The sequence below is a fragment of the Lethenteron reissneri genome, chromosome 60 (assembly GCF_015708825.2).
Source record: "Lethenteron reissneri isolate LAM-NWPU_2019-01 chromosome 60, ASM1570882v1, whole genome shotgun sequence".
Lineage (NCBI taxonomy): Eukaryota > Metazoa > Chordata > Hyperoartia > Petromyzontiformes > Petromyzontidae > Lethenteron > Lethenteron reissneri.
Genome location: NC_083838.1, coordinates 6,309,971 through 6,327,198, shown reverse-complemented (window position 1 = coordinate 6,327,198; position 17,228 = coordinate 6,309,971). Strand labels below are relative to the sequence as shown.

Sequence of the window (17,228 nt, the reverse complement as noted above, 5' to 3'; positions counted from 1 at the left end):
CTATCATTAAATTATTAGCTGAATCTCATCACGCCAAATGGACCAGCAGCCGGCCAGCACTACTGTGCAGCTTGGCGTCCCCTACCACCTTGAGTGATGAGTCGCAGAGGAACTTGAGTAAGAGACCTGGCCAACTCACACCTCGTATTCTGTGGGACCTTTTTAAAGGGGCCCCATTCCTTTAAAAATGTATCCTCTCATTCCAATGGTGCCCATTGGTAACTTATACAGCAGTACATTACCCTCGTGTGTTGGAGAACAGGCCCACAAGAGGTAGGTACGTTGGACTTCTTTTGCACCGTATGTAGCCATCAGTGCTAATCGGAGGTGCCCTACCCTTTTAGCATTCCGTGTTTTGTGTGCAACTGACGTTTTTGTTTCATTCTTAAGAGCTGTAATATAGCCAAATTAAGTGAAAAAAAATATTCGAATTTAATTGGATGGGTTTTCATACAATCATTGGTCACCAGCATGAGCCCGAGATAATGTGACTCCATTAAATGTGTTATTGTCTTTCCCCCCTTTCCTTAAATGGCTTTGTCAGTCATTACTGCCTTTTGAGTTATAATTCACGTAAGCGTCTCTAAATGTGTCCACATTTGAAGGCTGCAAAAAGCAAGGCTGGCTTATTTGGAGTGGGGACGTGGCCTCGAGGTCGTGTGTTCGCCGCCTGTTGCAATGTTTGAATCCGGCAAGGTCGCTCTGGTTTGTCCTGCGGGTGTATTCGCCGTACGAATGAATGCACGCCGTTCATGTGACAGTGGACGGTGAATATCCTATGATTCCAAGAACACAGGATGAGATGTTACTATCCTTTGTGCAAGCACTTCCAAGAGTTCATGAACATTGAGCCTGGTGAAATTTGGGGAGCCCATCGTCAATAGGGTACCTTTGGTTCCTAGGGTGTTTCGGCCTTTCACACTATACACCCTCCCCAAAGGCGGCCAGCGACAGGGTGATCAATCCTACGCTTGCGTCCCATGCCCAATTAGTCATAGGAGTTGCCTTTTTGTTGATAGCCAACATCCCATGATGTCATTCGAAATTAGTAGGCCATCGTGTGCAGGTACATTTTTAAACACCGGAAAATGTTTGATCATAACGTTAGCCACAATTGGCCTTGCTCAAAAGACATCACGGAATATTTACCGTCCACCGTGAATATTTTACGGTTAGTACACCCGCAGTAATTACCAGGGCGGACACCGGGTGCAAACCGCGAACCTCTGCTTCAAAAGGTGAACGCACGCCGGATGGGCCATGTTACCGCTCGCAAAGTGATGTCGGGCGAGATGAGAGTTGAGTGTGCTTGAGTCCATGGGCGATTCTGAGGCATGTGAAGGCATCAGTTAATTTTGTACAGCGGTCGAGTAAACAAAATGTTTGTGTAGTGACAATTTAACCGAGTTACGCCGTGTGAATTTGGAATCTTCACGGTCGATGCACAACAATTAACACTACTATGTACGGTGCGAAAGAAGTTCAACAGTGTAAACATACATAATCCGCATGACTGCGTGGTCGTGTCGCTGTTAATCATTTACAACAATGATAATACTGCACTGTACACAGAATCATAATAAACGATAATTGAATACACGATTACAATTTACAAGCCCGACGCCTGCATCACCACTGCGTGTCCGCTGTGACACGTGGATGACACGTGGATGAAACATGCACATTGACAAGGAAAAGCGTGGAAAGCATTTCAATAAACATGAAACGTTGGTCCAACGATTCTGAGTACGTCCGAACACTGCGCGTTTGCCGGCATGGAAGGTGCACGCTTGGCATTACGCTGAGAGACGGGAAGTGGAACACGTGGATCAGATAAGATATGCCAGTTGCGGATATTGATAATAATACTGGTAGGAACCTCCTGGTTACACCAGCCCACAGGGGATTATTGTGTCCGTCCGTCGTGCAGGGAGGGGTTGGGTGGGGAGGGGCTGGGTGGGGTGGGGAGGGGCTGGGTGGGGTGGGGAGGGGCTGGGTGGGGTGGGGTGGGGAAGGAGGGGCCGGGTGGGGGGTGGGGAGGGGCCGGGTGGGGAGGGGCCGGGTGGGGGGTGGGGAGGGGCTGGGTGGGGAGGGGCCGGGTGGGGAGGGGTTGGGTGGGGAGGGGCTGGGTGGGGAGGGGCTGGGTGGGGAGGGGCTGGGTGGGGTGGGGAGGGAGGGGCCGGGTGGGGAGGGGCCGGGTGGGGGGTGGGGAGGGGCTGGGTGGGGAGGGGCTGGGTGGGGAGGGCCGGGTGGGGGGTGGGGAGGGGCTGGGTGGGGAGGGGCTGGTCACCCCGTGGTGCCCTTATAAAACTCAACGTTTAACCTACTCACGCCGGCTTGTGCCCGCCCTCACACTCGGGCATATTTGCGGAATACACCACGCCGCCGTTGACCCTGCAGGCCATTGACCGAGCAACCCAACGTTCCTACCAGCTCCCTCCGCAGGAATGTGTTTAAGAACCGTGAGTTTAGGCTGGATATTGTCAAAGGCTATTGCGAGCTCCCTCCGATTAGCACGGTTGGCTACGTACGGCGCGAAACAAGTTTAACATGCGTCGCCAGCATTGGCCACTAGTAACATCCATTATTGTGCTGTACTTGTGCTCCAGTGTCTATATAACAACATCTTACAATGCCAAACGAATTTTGTTCAGAGCTAGCTTGGCCCTGATCTCTGAGAGAATTAGACTGCTCCGCACTGAACTGGATCATGTAGACAAGACACTCGAGAAATCACACTTAACATTGACAGAAAAAATTGTATACATCTGATTGGGAACATGTAGATAACATGACCGCTTCATCAGCCGATACAATTTCAGCTAAATGTAAAGATAATCTGATTTCCAAGTTCAACCTCCTTTCCAAGTAGAAACCAGATCCACACATTAAAAAGTTAGATGTTGACAAGGTTGTTATTAATCTGAGTAACAGCCCAATTTCCGATGGTCTAAAGTCGGTTTTGGCTAAAGCATTGAACTTCGCAGTCACCTTCAAACACATACCAGTGGATGATATTATTGCCCAGGTCGATGTAGCTCTTCAGGGTTTCGGACACATCGCTGCATACGTGACAAGATATGAAATCGCTGCAACCCTCAAAAGCGCTAAGATACCAGTCAGCAACATCAGTAAGGATGAGCGCTTTCAGTTATCTCAATTAAAAAAGAGGGAAGATATCGTCATCCTCTCAGCCGACAAGGGCAATGCCACGGTCATCATGGATAAAAAGTATACAATAACAACATTCAGGACCTACTTAATGATGGTGGCTACACAAATTAAGATCGATCCAACCAACTGCCTCGTTACAAAAACGAACAGTATCATCACTAATTCAGCTTCATTGATTGAACAGACCAAACGGGTTTCCTTAAAACCTTCTGCTGCTCGACCACCCAGACTATATGGCTTACCAAAAATCCATAAAGAAGGTACACCCCATTGGCTCACCTCGCAGCCATTCACTGGTAAGACCACCTCTTCTGTTCTTAACTCAGCTCACCTGGTATCGTCAATTAAAGACATCTCACTGTCCCCAGGTGATTTTCTCGTTAGTTTCGATGTATGGTGTGAATTGGTGTGAATTGGTCTGTAATAAGGTAGGGAGGGCACTGATCTGGCATTCACAGTTATGGTGGTGGTGATGGTGGTGATGATGATGGTGGTGATGATGACAGTGGTGATGATGATGATGATGGTGGTGGTGATGGTGGTCCATTACCTGCCAACCCATACGGTTTACCCCGTATTCTTGTACAGGGAAATGTAGTTTTCAGGTCCACATGGCGTACAGCCGTTTGGGGTGACCAATCAGTCTGAATTGGTCTGTAATAGGGTAGGGCACTGATAAAGGCTTGACAGGTATGTATAGTAGTGTATAGTGTAGTGTATAGTGTAGTGTATAGGATGAACGTTGATATGTATGAGTACGGGGTGACCAATAAGGTCTGACTTGGTCTGTAATAAAGTAGGAATTATACTTCTAGATTTGAAGCTTTCGTGACTGCAAGGATTCATATTCTTAGGTTTTTTCGGTAAAGTCACGTAGGTAAAAAATTTACATTAAAATGAATAAAAGTAAAATAAAACGTCGTGACTTTTATTTTATTTTAATTAAACTTTTATTAATTTTAATTAAAATTTTTTACGTGACTTTACCGAAAAAACCTAAGAATAGGAATAATACTCTTCGTTCTTTTCGGTAAAGTCACGTAGGTGAAAACAATAAAATTAAAATAAAACAACTAAATTAAATCACGACGTTTCGGAAGCAACACAAGCATCCGTCCTCAGGTGTGACTGCTCCAGCAAAATTACTGGAGCGTACATTAACACCTGATGACAGATGCTTGTGTTGTTTCCGAAACGTCCAACCCAGCTTAAATATACGCTCCAAGCTTGGTGGTGTTTCATTCTTCACCTGAGGACGGCTGCTTGCGTTGTGGCCGAAACGTCGTGAGAATTATTTTATTGGTTTCTTTTTATTATTTTATTATTTCCCTTCTACGTGCCTTTACCGAAAAAACCAACGAGTATGGATCTTAGCAGTCACGAAAACTTAAACTCTAGAAGGTAGGAATTGATAACGGGTTGACGGGTATAGGCAGATGCACCAGCTGTGCCTCCATGGCCATACATCCCCACATTCACCAACCAGCAATGAATAGGGTGAAGAAATCATGTCAAATGCATTTCCACGGCAGGCATAGCGTGGGGAGATGGCCATTCATCCAGCAGTGGAAGTCGGACACGTGGCCTCAGCACTGTGTAGCAGAGGTCGCAAACGGGTTTTGATTCCGTACCCGGCCGCACCAGGGTCGCAAATGGGTACCCGTACCCTACCCATACCCGTACCCTACCCGAAATGAGTGACAAACGCTGACTCACCAGTGACTCACGGCCTACCCGTACCCGTACCCGGCCGCACCAGGGTCGCAAACGACCGGGTATCGGGTACCCGGTTGCGACCTCGGCTGTGTCGGCACCGATGCAAGTGTGCCATCCTGTCCGCCAGGCGGTGCTCGAGTCACGGCTGTCTGCATCACCCAAGGCGTGTTTGGGGCCGTCCATAAATGACGTCACGCGATTTTTGACGATTTTGAACACCCCCCCCCCCTCGTCACACGGCGTCACAAAAAGTCAGAGCCCCCCCGCTTCAAATATGACGTCACAAAGCTCTGCCCCCCCCCCCCCCCAAAAATAAAACATGCTTCAAATCGCTTTAAACTATTGTCATTGTAGTGCGTATTTAATGCGGCGCTGCACTCTGATGTTGTAGGAGAAAACATTTATTAAAAAGTCTATTTAATGAAGTAGAACGTGTTGTCTATGTTTATTTAAAGTTGCGCATTTTGATGTGACGTCACATTTCTCACCCCCCCCCCCCTCGTCACACATCGTCACGAATGTCTGACCCCCCCCCCAGGTGCGTGACGTCATTTATGGACGGCCCATTACAGTCGAAGCGACTCACATCACATCTCTCTCACGTGTATCCATACACAACGGAGGGGGGTGGAGGGGCGGGTGGAGGGGAGGGGCGGGTGGAGGGTGGGGGGGCGGGTGGGGGGGCGGGTGGTGGGTGGAGGGGCGGGTGGTGGGTGGAGGGGCGGGGCGGGCGGGAAAAGTGGGCGTGGCGGACGGGGGAAGTGGGCGGGGCTGGAAAGTGGGCGGGGCGGGGGAAGTGGGCGTGTCTGGTGACGTCATCACCAAAGCACGTGTGCAGCCCCGGGGCGGCACCACAACTCAGGCGCTGGGGACTCAGGGAGGTCCCGTTACTCCTGAGCAGGACTCGACGGGACTCCTGGCGGAGGGGGGGTCCCTCACTCGTCGTCTCCTGGAACCAGAGACGGGACCAAGGGGGGCCATGGCGGAGGAGGAAAGCGCAACCTCAGGTGAGGGCTCGTGGTGAGAGGGTGGGTGAGGAGCTGTGTGGTGAGTGTGTGTGGTGAGGGTGGGTGAGGGGGGTGAGTGTGTGTGGTGAGGATGGGTGAGGAGCTCTGTGGTGAGGGCTCGTGGTGAGAATGGGTGAGGGGCTCTGTGGTGAGTGTGTGTGGTGAGGGTGGGTGAGGGGCTGTGTGGTGAGTGTGTGTGGTGAGGATGGGTGAGGAGCTCTGTGGTGAGTGTGTGTGGTGAGGATGGGTGAGGAGCTGTGCGGTGAGTGTGTGTGGTGAGGGTGGGTGAGGAGCTCTGTGGTGAGTGTGTGTGGTGAGGATGGGTGAGGAGCTCTGTGGTGAGTGCGTGTGGTGAGGATGGGTGAGGAGCTGTGTGGTGAGTGTGTGTGGTGAGGGTGGGTGAGGAGCTCTGTGGTGAGTGTGTGTGGTGAGGATGGGTGAGTAGCTCTGTGGTGAGTGTGTGTGGTGAAAATGGGTGAGGAGCTGTGCGGTGAGTGTGTGTGGTGAGGGTGGGTGAGGAGCTGTGTGGTGAGTGTGTGTGGTGAGGATGAGTGAGGGGCTCCGTGGTGAGTGTGTGTGATGAGGGTGGGTGAGGAGCTCTATGGTGAGTGTGTGTGGTGAGGGTGGGTGAGGAGCTCTGTGGTGAGTGTGTGTGGTGAGGGTGGGTGAGCAGCTCTGTGGTGAGTGTGTGTGGTGAGGATGGGTGAGGAGATCTGTGGTGAGTGTGTGTGGTGAGGATGGGTGAGGAGGGTGAGTGTGTGTGGTGAGGATGGGGGAGGAGCTCTGTGGTGAGTGTGTGTGGTGAGGGTGGGTGAGGAGCTGTGTGGTGAGTGTGTGTGGTGAGGATGGGTGAGGAGCTCTGTGGTGAGTGTGTGTGGTGAGGATGGGTGAGGATCTCTGTGGTGAGTGTGTGTGGTGAGGGTGGGTGAGGAGGGTGAGTGTGTGTGGTGAGGATGGGGGAGGAGCTCTGTGGTGAGTGTGTGTGGTGAGGGTGGGTGAGGAGCTGTGTGGTGAGTGTGTGTGGTGAGGATGGGTGAGGAGCTCTATGGTGAGTGTGTGTGGTGAGGATGGGTGAGGAGCTCTATGGTGAGTGTGTGTGGAGAGGATGGGTGAGGAGCTCTGTGGTGAGTGTGTGTGGTGAGGGTGGGTGAGGAGCTCTGTGGTGAGTGTGTGTGGTGAGGATGGGTGAGGAGCTCTGTGGTGAGTGTGTGTGGTGAGGATGGGTGAGGGGCTCTGTGGTGAGTGTGTGTGGTGAGGGTGGGTGAGGATCTCTGTGGTGAGTGTGTGTGGTGAGGGTGGGTGAGGAGCTCTGTGGTGAGTGTGTGTGGTGAGGATGGGTGAGGGGCTCTGTGGTGAGTGTGTGTGGTGAGGGTGGGTGAGGATCTCTGTGGTGAGTGTGTGTGGTGAGGGTGGGTGAGGAGTTCTATGGTGAGTGTGTGTGGTGAGGATGGGTGAGGAGCTGTGTGGTGAGTGTGTGTGGTGAGGATGGGTGAGGAGCTGTGTGGTGAGTATGTGTGGTGAGGATGGGTGAGGAGCTCTGTGGTGAGTGTGTGTGGTGAGGACGGGTGAGGGGCTCTGTGGTGAGTGTGTGTGGTGAGGATGGGTGAGGAGGGTGAGTGTGTGTGGTGAGGATGGGTGAGGAGCTCTGTGGTGAGTGTGTGTGGTGAGGATGGGTGAGGAGGGTGAGTGTGTGTGGTGAGGATGGGTGAGGGGCTCTGTGGTGAGTGTGTGTGGTGAGGATGGGTGATGAGGGTGAGTGTGTGTGGTGAGGGTGGGTGAGGGGCTCTGTGGTGAGTGTGTGTGGTGAGGGTGGGTGAGGAGCTGTGTGGTGAGTGTGTGTGGTGAGGTTGGGTGGGGGGCTCTTTGGTGAGTGTGTGTGGTGAGGGTGGGTGAGGAGCTGTGTGGTGAGTGTGTGTGGTGAGGGTGGGTGAGGATCTCTGTGGTGAGTGTGTGTGGTGAGGATGGGTGAGGAGCTCTGTGGTGAGTGTGTGTGGTGAGGGTGGGTGAGGATCTCTGTGGTGAGTGTGTGTGGTGAGGGTGGGTGAGGATCTCTGTGGTGAGTGTGTGTGGTGAGGATGGGTGAGGAGCTCTGTGGTGAGTGTGTGTGGTGAGGATGGGTGAGGAGCTGTGTGGTGAGTGTGTGTGGTGAGGATGGGTGAGGAGCTCTGTGGTGAGTGTGTGTGGTGAGGATGGGTGAGGAGCTCTGTGGTGAGTGTGTGTGGTGAGGATGGGTGAGGAGCTCTGTGGTGAGTGTGTGTGGTGAGGATGGGTGAGGAGCTGTGTGGTGAGTGTGTGTGGTGAGGGTGGGTGATGAGCTCTGTGGTGAGTGTGTGTGGTGAGGATGGGTGAGGAGCTGTGTGGTGAGTGTGTGTGGTGAGGGTGGGTGATGAGCTCTGTGGTGAGTGTGTGTGGTGAGGGTGGGTGAGGAGCTGTGTGGTGAGTGTGTGTGGTGAGGGTGGGTGAGGAGCTCTGTGGTGAGTGTGTGTGGTGAGGGTGGGTGATGAGCTCTGTGGTGAGTGTGTGTGGTGAGGATGGGTGAGGAGCTCTGTGGTGAGTGTGTGTGGTGAGGGTGGGTGAGGGGCTCTGTGGTGAGTGTGTGTGGTGAGGGTGGGTGAGGAGATCTGTGGTGAGTGTGTGTGGTGAGGATGGGTGAGGAGATCTGTGGTGAGTGTGTGTGGTGAGGATGGGTGAGGAGATCTGTGGTGAGTGTGTGTGGTGAGGTGGGTGAGCAGCTCTGTGGTGAGTGTGTGTGGTCAGGATGGGTGAGGAGCTCTGTGGTGAGTGTGTGTATTGAGGGTGGGTGATGAGCTCTGTGGTGAGTGTGTGTGGTGAGGATGGGTGAGTAGCTCCGTGGTGAGTGTGTGTGGTGAGGATGGGTGAGGAGCTGTGCGGTGAGTGTGTGTGGTGAGGATGGGTGAGGAGCTGTGCGGTGAGTGTGTGGTGAGGATGGGTGAGGGGCTGTGTGGTGAGTGTGTGTGGTGAGGATGGGTGAGGAGCTGTGTGGTGAGTGTGTGGTGAGGATGGGTGAGGGGCTCCGTGGTGAGTGTGTGTGGTGAGGATGCGTGAGCAGCTCTGTGGTGAGTGTGTGTGGTGAGGGTGGGTGAGGATCTCTGTGGTGAGTGTGTGTGGTGAGGGTGGGTGAGGATCTCTATGGTGAGTGTGTGTGGTGAGGATGGGTGAGGAGCTCTGTGGTGAGTGTGTGTGGTGAGGATGGGTGAGGAGCTCTGTGGTGAGTGTGTGTGGTGAGGGTGGGTGAGCAGCTCTGTGGTGAGTGTGTGTGGTGAGAGTGGGTGAGGATCTCTGTGGTGAGTGTGTGTGGTGAGGATGGGTGAGCAGCTCTGTGGTGAGTGTGTGTGGTGAGGGTGGGTGAGCAGCTCTGTGGTGAGTGTGTGTGGTGAGGGTGGGTGAGGATCTCTGTGGTGAGTGTGTGTGGTGAGGATGGGTGAGGAGCTGTGGTGAGTGTGTGTGGTGAGGGTGGGTGAGGGGCTCTGTGGTGAGTGTGTGTGGTGAGGGTGGGTGAGGAGCTCTGTGGTGAGTGTGTGTGGTGAGGGTGGGTGAGGAGCTCTGTGGTGAGTGTGTGTGGTGAGGGTGGGTGAGGAGCTCTGTGGTGAGTGTGTGTGGTGAGGATGGGTGAGGAGCTGTGGTGAGTGTGTGTGGTGAGGATGGGTGAGGAGCTGTGTGGTGAGTGTGTGTGGTGAGGATGGGTGAGGAGCTCTGTGGTGAGTGCGTGTGGTGAGGATGGGTGAGGAGCTCTATGGTGAGTGTGTGTGGTGAGGGTGGGTGATGAGCTCTGTGGTGAGTGTGTGTGGTGAGGATGGGTGAGGGGCTCCGTGGTGAGTGTGTGTGGTGAGGGTGGGTGAGGAGCTCTGTGGTGAGTGTGTGTGGTGAGGGTGGGTGAGGAGCTCTGTGGTGAGTGTGTGTGGTGAGGATGGGTGAGCAGCTCTGTGGTGAGTGTGTGTGGTGAGGGTGGGTGAGGAGCTCTGTGGTGAGTGTGTGTGGTGAGGATGGGTGAGGATCTCTGTGGTGAGTGTGTGTGGTGAGGGTGGGTGAGGAGCTCTGTGGTGAGTGTGTGTGGTGAGGGTGGGTGAGGAGCTCTGTGGTGAGTGTGTGTGGTGAGGATGGGTGAGGAGCTGTGTGGTGAGTGTGTGTGGTGAGGATGGGTGAGGGGCTCTGTGGTGAGTGTGTGTGGTGAGGATGGGTGAGGAGCTGTGTGGTGAGTGTGTGTGGTGAGGATGGGTGAGAAGTTCTGTGGTGAGTGTGTGTGGTGAGGGTGAGTGAGGGGCTCTGTGGTGAGTGTGTGTGGTGAGGATGGGTGAGGATCTCTGTGGTGAGTGTGTGTGGTGAGGATGGGTGAGGAGCTCTGTGGTGAGTGTGTGTGGTGAGGGTGGGTGAGGAGCTCTGTGGTGAGTGTGTGTGGTGAGGACGGGTGAGGAGCTCTGTGGTGAGTGTGTGTGGTGAGGGTGGGTGAGGAGTTCTATGGTGAGTGTGTGTGGTGAGGGTGAGTGAGGGGCTCCGTGGTGAGTGTGTGTGGTGAGGGTGGGTGAGGAGCTCTGTGGTGAGTGTGTGTGGTGAGGATGGGTGAGGAGCTCTGTGGTGAGTGTGTGTGGTGAGGGTGGGTGAGGAGCTCTGTGGTGAGTGTGTGTGGTGAGGACGGGTGAGGAGCTCTGTGGTGAGTGTGTGTGGTGAGGGTGGGTGAGGAGTTCTATGGTGAGTGTGTGTGGTGAGGGTGGGTGAGGAGCTCTGTGGTGAGTGTGTGTGGTGAGGGTGGGTGAGGAGCTCTGTGGTGAGTGTGTGTGGTGAGGGTGGGTGAGGAGTTCTATGGTGAGTGTGTGTGGTGAGGGTGGGTGAGGAGCTCTGTGGTGAGTGTGTGTGGTGAGGGTGGGTGAGGAGCTCTGTGGTGAGTGTGTGTGGTGAGGATGGGTGAGGGGCTGTGTGGTGAGTGTGTGTGGTGAGGGTGGGTGAGGAGCTTTGTGGTGAGTGTGTGTGGTGAGGGTGGGTGAGGAGCTCTGTGGTGAGTGTGTGTGGTGAGGGTGGGTGAGGAGCTGTGTGGTGAGTGTGTGTGGTGAGGGTGGGTGAGGAGCTCTGTGGTGAGTGTGTGTGGTGAGGGTGGGTGAGGAGCTGTGTGGTGAGTGTGTGTGGTGAGGATGGGTGAGGGGCTGTGTGGTGAGTGTGTGTGGTGAGGATGGGTGAGGAGCTGTGTGGTGAGTGTGTGTGGTGAGGGTGGGTGAGGAGCTGTGTGGTGAGTGTGTGTGGTGAGGGTGGGTGAGGGGCTCTGTGGTGAGTGTGTGTGGTGAGGGTGGGTGAGGAGCTCTGTGGTGAGTTTGTGTGGTGAGGGTGGGTGAGGAGCTGTGTGGTGAGTGTGTGTGGTGAGGATGGGTGAGGGGCTGTGTGGTGAGTGTGTGTGGTGAGGATGGGTGAGGAGCTGTGTGGTGAGTGTGTGTGGTGAGGGTGGGTGAGGAGCTCTGTGGTGAGTGTGTGTGGTGAGGGTGGGTGAGGAGCTCTGTGGTGAGTTTGTGTGGTGAGGGTGGGTGAGGAGCTGTGTGGTGAGTGTGTGTGGTGAGGATGGGTGAGGGGCTGTGTGGTGAGTGTGTGTGGTGAGGATGGGTGAGGAGCTCTGTGGTGAGTGTGTGTGGTGAGGGTGGGTGAGGAGCTGTGTGGTGAGTGTGTGTGGTGAGGATGGGTGAGGATCTCTGTGGTGAGTGTGTGTGGTGAGGATGGGTGAGGAGCTCTGTGGTGAGTGTATGTGGTGAGGATGGGTGAGGATCTCTGTGGTGAGTGTGTGTGGTGAGGATGGGTGAGGATCTCTGTGGTGAGTGTGTGTGGTGAGGATGGGTGAGGAGCTCTGTGGTGAGTGTGTGTGGTGAGGATGGGTCAGGAGCTCTGTGGTGAGTGTGTGTGGTGAGGATGGGTGAGGAGCTGTGTGGTGAGTGTGTGTGGTGAGGATGGGTGAGGAGCTCTGTGGTGAGTGTGTGTGGTGAGGATGGGTGAGGAGCTCTGTGGTGAGTGTGTGTGGTGAGGGTGGGTGAGGAGCTGTGTTGTGAGTGTGTGTGGTGAGGGTGGGTGAGGAGCTCTGTGGTGAGTGTGTGTGGTGAGGATGGGTGAGGATCTCTGTGGTGAGTGTGTGTGGTGAGGATGGTTGAGGAGCTCTGTGTGGAGTGTGTGTGGTGAGGGTGAGTGAGGGGCTCTATGGTGAGTGTGTGTGGTGAGGATGGGTGAGGAGCTCTGTGGTGAGTGTGTGTGGTGAGGATGGGTGAGGAGCTCTGTGGTGAGTGTGTGTGGTGAGGATGGGTGAGGGGCTCCGTGGTGAGTGTGTGTGGTGAGGATGGGTGAGGAGCTCTGTGGTGAGTGTGTGTGGTGAGGATGGGTGAGTAGCATCATGGTGAGTGTGTGTGGTGAGGATGGGTGAGGAGCTCTGTGGTGAGTGTGTGTGGTGAGGATGGGTGAGTAGCATCATGGTGAGTGTGTGTGGTGAGGATGGGTGAGCTGGTGAAGGGATGTGAAAAGAGCTTCATAGTTTATCGGATTCTGCCAGTATAAATAAATTTTCAGAAAAAATATTCTGATTCTGAACTGGTTGGGGTGTTTTTGTGGTGAGGCATTTTGACTCTGGTGAGCTGGTGAGAGGTGGTGAATGCTGTGTCAGTGTAGGGCTATGGGTGCTGGCACTCTGAGCTGTAGGTCTGGGTTCGATCCCTGCACCAGATGGCTCGTAGCAGGGGCCGCCCCGGTAAACTTGCGACGTCAGGCTACGTCGAAAGTTTACTCCTGTGACCGGTATCCCTCAATTTACAAAAGGGTTGCCATATTTTAATAAACACACATAAAAACAAAATTTTTGTAAATCGGAACGGCTTTTCCCTTGAACGTAATACTACAAATGAGAGATGTGTTTCGCACAGTCTTTTCAGCTCCTAACCTCAAAATATAATACGTTTATATCACTTTTCACAATACACGTACAAAATAATAATGATCATAATACAGAACGTAAATATTAAAACGATTGGCTAATGATGAACTTGAAACAACAATAATTAACTCCCATGTGCGAGGGGGAAACACTCGATTCCACACAGACAGAGTTCACATTTTTGCTGTACCGCCTAACGAGCCCAGAGACGTCCCCGAGAAGGGAGTTTCACTAACTTTGTGCGGTGATCCACTAACTCTCGCCTCCATAGTGCTGGATTACGGGCATGCATAGCCACCACCGCCTTGCTAAATCTGGATGAGGGCCTTCCTATGCTTCTAAATTTGAAGCTTTCGTGACTGCAATGATTCATATTTATAGGTTTTTTCGGTAAAGTCACGTAGGTAAAAACATTAAAAAGTAAAATAAAATAAAATCACGACGTTTCGGAGGCAACACAAGCTTCCGTCTTCAGGTGGAACCGTCACAGCCACGACAGCTGTATCAAGTAAATGAGAGATTGCAGAAGCTACCACTCCGTTTATATAATGGTTGGAGAAGGTGGTGGGGCAAGGGCCGCATACTTTTGATTAATATCGTGGCTGTGACGGTACCTTCCTATGCTGTCACCATCATCATCAGGAGCAGCCCACTGGGCGAGGAGTCAGGATGACCGTCATCTTAATCATCATCAGCCACGATTGATTCACTACCGGATGAAAGCCTCCGACGTACCACTGATGGCTTATTTTTTGTTTGACTTTCCAAGCAATGCACCGCGATGCAAGTTTGTTGTTCATGAGAGCGCGTGGTCTGATCTGGAGAGCGGGCGAACACCGTTTCACGGAGAGAAAATAACAGCTCGGTTAGCACCGCCTCACTGCCACCTGCGAGCTGTAGACAATAAGTGAGTCGAAGACTGGTTGAAGAACAATTGGGAGAACACAAACATCACCTAAACACATTCCTGCGGAGGGAGCTGGTAGGAACGTTGGGTTGCTCGGTCAATGGCCAGGGTCAACGGCGGCGTGGTGTATTCCGCAAATATGGCCGTGCTGTGAGGGCGGGCACAAGCCGGCGTGAGTATGTTAAACTTGAGTTTTATAAGGGCACCACGGGGTGACCAGCCCCTCCCCACACAGCTCCACTCCTCCCACCCGCACCCAGCCCCACCCTCCCCACCCTCCCCACCCAGCCCCTCCCCACTCTCCCCACCCAGCCCCTCCCCACCCTCCCCTCTCCACCCAGCCCCACCCCTCCCATTTTTGGATGGACGGACGGGCACAATAATCCCCTGTGGGCTGGTGTAACCAGGAGGTTACTACCAGTACTTGCTCACCTGCCTCTACTGGACATCTGTGAAAAAGACCTTCTTACCTCGTCGGATTCCTCCAGTCTAAAATATTATGATTCATCCCGAATAAGCTGCTCATTGTCGATCTCACAACCACCACCGACCAGCCATTTGGAAGCTCTCACTGCCACTCTCCCCGCAAGCAATCGGCTACCTTACATCCTAGCCGAACTGGCCATAGCTGGTGCAACCACCTTTCCACAAATGGAAAATAAAATAATTCCCCAAATGCAAATGTGGCGCACCTCAACAAAGAGTGGAACACATTGTGGGTGTATGGGTCTCTGTGTAACCCTGTGGGTCTCTGTTTAAATCTATGGGTCTGCGTGAGGCTGTGTGTTTCGGTGAACTGACGGGTCTGTGTAGGTCTATGGATCTCTGTGTGATTTTGTGGGCCTCAGTGTGAGCCGATGCGTCTGTGAATCTTTGGGTCTCTGTGTGAATCAATGGGTTTCTGTGTGAGTCTATGGGTCTCTGTGGGGTCTGTGGACTTCAGTGTGACCCTATGCGTCTGTGAATCTTTGGGTCTCTGTGTGAATCAATGGGTTTCTGTGTGAGTCTATGGGTCTCTGTGGGGTCTGTGGGCTTCAGTGTGACTCTATGCGTCTGTGAATCTTTGGGTCTCTGTGTGAATCAATGGGTTTCTGTGTGAGTCTATGGGTCTCTGTGGGGTCTGTGGGTTTCAGTGTGAGCCTATGTGTTTGTGAATCTTTGGGTCTCCAGGATAAATCTGTGGGTCTCCTGTGTGAGCCTATGCGTGTGAACTCCCAGGACATGAGTAATTCATGCTCGCTGTCCTCTGACTTTACCGAAAGAACCACGAAGATGAATCCCTGCAGTCACGAAAGCTTTAAATCGATATATGGATAAAAAATGTAAACATCAGTTTACAGTGGCTACTCAATTAATATCCATGCGAAGAAAGAAGAAGATCGAGTGAAAACTATAGAGTGCAGGACGGTGCGTGTTTGCACAAGGCGAAAAGAGAGAGCGGGGATTGCATGCCATTCATCGACCACCTATGAACACAGCTGCGGTGTTGGTCCAATGGCAGTTGCATTGCATTGAGTACGGTTCAGTGTGATACAGGCCTTGATTGCTGGGGCAGAGTGGAATCCTAGCTGTCTCTGTCTGTTCCTCCGACGATTCCGTTCCTCACCATTGGAACCTCATTTGCCAGTAAAAAATATGATAATTGTTTTTTTACCCTTCTATCTGGCAACAAAACTGACACCTTTTTACAAGGAGTCATGTTTGCATAGACCACAATACCTGCAGCCATAATGCAAACAAAAAACATAACTCTGATAATATATTCACTGTCCTTGAAGTTGATTGGTCCACACCCGAGACAGCTTTCCTTAGAGCCTAGTCTCACATGGTGTTGGACCAGATGACGCCAAAAGGCGCACAACTCAAAGACAATGCACCATCAGAGTATGAGAGCTCGGGGTAAGCATTTACACCATTGGAACCTCATTTGCCAGTAAAAAATATGATAATTGTTTTTTTCCCTTCTCTCTGGCAACAAAACTGACACCTTTTTACAAGGAGTCATGTTTGCATAGACCACAATACCTGCAGCGATAATGCAAACAAAAAACATAACTCTGATAATGTACGCACTGTCCTTGATTCCGTTCCTCCTTGCTTCTGGCCCACTTATACCGGAACCGACTGCCCCGACACGTCAAACAATCAGCCTCACTTTTCGATTTAAAGCTTTCGTGACTGCAGGGATTCATCTTCTTGGTTCTTTCGGTAAAGTCACGTAGAATGGAAATAATAAAATAGACTCGACAGACCTGTTCTCCACCTGAGGACGGCTGCTTGCGTTGTGGCCGAAACGTCGTGAGAAATATTTTATAATGGTTGGCTAATATGTCTCAACAACTGTTAACAGGATCAACAACTTGTCTCAACAACAACTCTAACAAAACATCATCTTTTTGGTTCTTTCGGTAAAGTCACGTAGAATGGAAATAATAAAATAAATAAAAATAAAACATAATAAAATAATTCTCACGACGTTTCGGCCACAACGCAAGCAGCCGTCCTCAGGTGGAGAACAGGTCTGTTGAGAAGACAGAGTCTGAATGACACACCCCAGGCTTGGAGTGACTATTTAAGCTGGGATGGAGGGGGGAAGGGCGCCTTGACAGAATAATTTGCATATCAAGAGGAATTTAACATATTTATGGTACTACGTTGTGAGAATTATTTTATTATGTTTTATTTTTATTATTTTATTATTTCCATTCTACGTGACTTTACCGAAAGAACCAAGAAGATGAATCAGCCTCACTGTCTTATTTTTTGTTCTTCTCGACAAACTCACCTTCCCTCGCTTACCCAAACTTTCCTTCCCTCTTCTTCCCCATCATGAATACCATCCCTCTTCCCAACCTCCCTACCAATTCATCGCACTCACTCATCATCATTAAACGACCTATTGTCACTCTCATCATTGTTTATTTCACGCACTATTCTGCTGTACAAATACCAATTTTCTTGTTCAGCGCCTTGCTCAAGGCGCCATATAAATTGAAATACGATAAGACGTGGGAAGGAGTCGAGCGAGTGGAGGAGGGGAGAGGTAGGCAGGGATGGATCTGTGAAGTATGCCAAAGACAATGGAGGGATCTGAAGACTGGGAAAATGTGGTGTCACTTGAGGGTGCGATTGAGGGGCCTGGTGGCGTTGTTCTCGATCAGAGGATGCCACGGGACCCCAAGCAACCAGTTCCGTGAATATTTACCCAGAAAGGCCTCGCTTGGTCTCAGGATTCTTTGGCAGGAGGGTGCTGCTGCATTTGGACGTTTGATCGATTTCATTTGTAAGCTTTTGGCTTTTTTTGTCGGAGGAAACCAGAGAGCCCGGAGGAAATCCAGCACCGCGCTGAATGCGAGTGAGCGGCACTCGGCACTGCTATCTCCTGGCCACACCTCGCGGCCCCACAACACCTGGCAAGCCGTGGTGGTCATCCATCTAAGTGCTAACCAGACGCAAACCTGCTTATCTTGGAATATTTGAAGAAAACGGATTCATCTTCTTGGTTCTTTCGGTA

General features: G+C 52.2%; 1 protein-coding gene across 1 annotated transcript in view; it reads left to right on the top strand.

The window, feature by feature from the left end:
- The first annotated feature begins 5,725 nt into the window (after window positions 1-5,725).
- Window positions 5,726-17,228, top strand: part of LOC133357879 (F-actin-uncapping protein LRRC16A-like) — a 67,778-nt gene continuing 56,275 nt past the window's right edge. Inside the window, exon 1 of the mRNA XM_061576031.1 lies at window positions 5,726-5,897. Coding sequence (XP_061432015.1) covers window positions 5,870-5,897 — 28 coding nt within the window. The 5' untranslated portion in view covers window positions 5,726-5,869. The remainder of the gene's footprint in view (window positions 5,898-17,228) is intronic.